General features: G+C 35.7%; 1 protein-coding gene across 1 annotated transcript in view; it reads right to left on the reverse strand.

Moving 5' to 3' along the window:
• LOC106867716 (splicing factor 3B subunit 3) overlaps positions 1 to 1,718 on the reverse strand; it is a 60,067-nt gene that overhangs the window by 22,075 nt on the left and 36,274 nt on the right. Inside the window, exon 16 of the mRNA XM_014912674.2 lies at positions 469 to 624. Coding sequence (XP_014768160.1) covers positions 469 to 624 — 156 coding nt within the window. The remainder of the gene's footprint in view (positions 1 to 468; positions 625 to 1,718) is intronic.

The following is a 1,718-nucleotide window of genomic DNA, read 5'->3' on the forward strand; positions in this document are numbered from 1 at the left end:
AAAAGCACCCACTACACTCTCTGAGTGGTTGGCGTTAGGAAGGGCATCCAGCTGTAGAAACTCTGCCAAATCAGACTGGAGCCTGGTGTTGCCATCCGGTTTCACCAGTCCTCAGTCAAATCGTCCAACCCATGCTAGCATGGAAAGCGGACGTTAAACGATGATGATGATGAAAAGCTGCAGTCTGTGCGGACTTTTAAGCTAGCTCGTGCAGAGGGCTAATTGGGCAATAAAAAGAAACTGGGGCATGATATTGAGGTCTAAGCTAGTTTACTGACACTTTTGGTGAGGTAGATTATTTGCAACAGTCTGTGTAACTAAGAATATGTAAACCATCGACTTTAAAGCAAAAAGAAAGGAACAGTCCACCATGAAATACATTAGCTATTCATCTTAACATTTACACATAAACTGATAGCTGCTATCAAGCTTGTCTATATGCATAAGAAAAAAAAAAAGTATACTTACAGAGGGATCCAATGAAATAATGCGGACTGTGTTATCAGCCAAACCAACAGCAAGGAATCGGGATCTCTGCTCCCCAGATGGAACTCGGCCAAGACCCATACACACAACATCCGCTGACATTTCTTTCTTCTCTGTATATTCATTCAACTGACCTGTCTAATAAAGCAAACAGAAAAAGGAACAAGTTAAATAAAGTTCAAGTCATTAAAAATATGGAAAAAACCATTAAACAGTCAATGTCACTGAACAATGTATGGACCACAAAATGTAAGGTAAAAGATTCTAAGCAGGGACACAAACTTAATAATTTGATGATAATCTTTCTTTTGCTTGTTTCAGTCATTAGACTGTAACCACGCAGGGGCACTGTCTTGAGGAATTTTAGTTGAACTAATCAACCCCAGTGCTTATTTTCTTTTAAAGCCTGGTACTTATTCTATTAGTCTCTTTTACTGGACCGTCAAGTTACATAAACACACCAAACCAACAACAGTTGTCAAGCAGTGGTGGGGGTCAAACACAGACAGATATATACATACACACATCTGCACATGTGTGTGGGTGTGTGTATATATATATATATATATATATATACACACACACACACACCTCTCTTTCTCTCTCTGTATGTATGGCATGCATGTATGGCAAGAAGAAAATGGAGGGAATCCAGAGGTAGTATTCATCAGTTGTTAGACATTATATTATTTCTATTTATTTATTTTAAACAGTTCAAATATATGAATACATGCGTAAAGTATTAGTAATTTCTAGAATAGAGAAAGAAGAGCAATTTCTTACAGCTGTTTCAGCCAAGAGGTCACAGTACCCCATATGTTATTTCCATCTTTTCAGTGTATTGTACATCTGTAGATAAAATTAGGGTACTTGGGTATGCCTCTAGGCTTCGTCAGAGAGTTTTTATAAGATAGTCTAAGAAGTTCATAGGGCTAATTTATGCATATATAAATATATATATATACATACACACATGCATGTATATACTTATAACAGTTAGTTATTAGTAGTTGTAGTACAATATTCTTATTAGAACATGCAAAAAAAGACAAAGAAAAAGAGAAATAACAGTATAACCGAAGAAAATAATAGAGTTTGGGAGGGTTACAGTTTTTTAGAACTGAAATTGCACATAAAAGGAGAAATACATATATATATACACACATACAAATATAGATACATACATACATATATCCATACACACACACACACACACACATATATATGTATAT

Source organism: Octopus bimaculoides, chromosome 1 (genome assembly GCF_001194135.2).
Source record: "Octopus bimaculoides isolate UCB-OBI-ISO-001 chromosome 1, ASM119413v2, whole genome shotgun sequence".
Classification (NCBI taxonomy): Eukaryota; Metazoa; Mollusca; class Cephalopoda; order Octopoda; family Octopodidae; genus Octopus; species Octopus bimaculoides.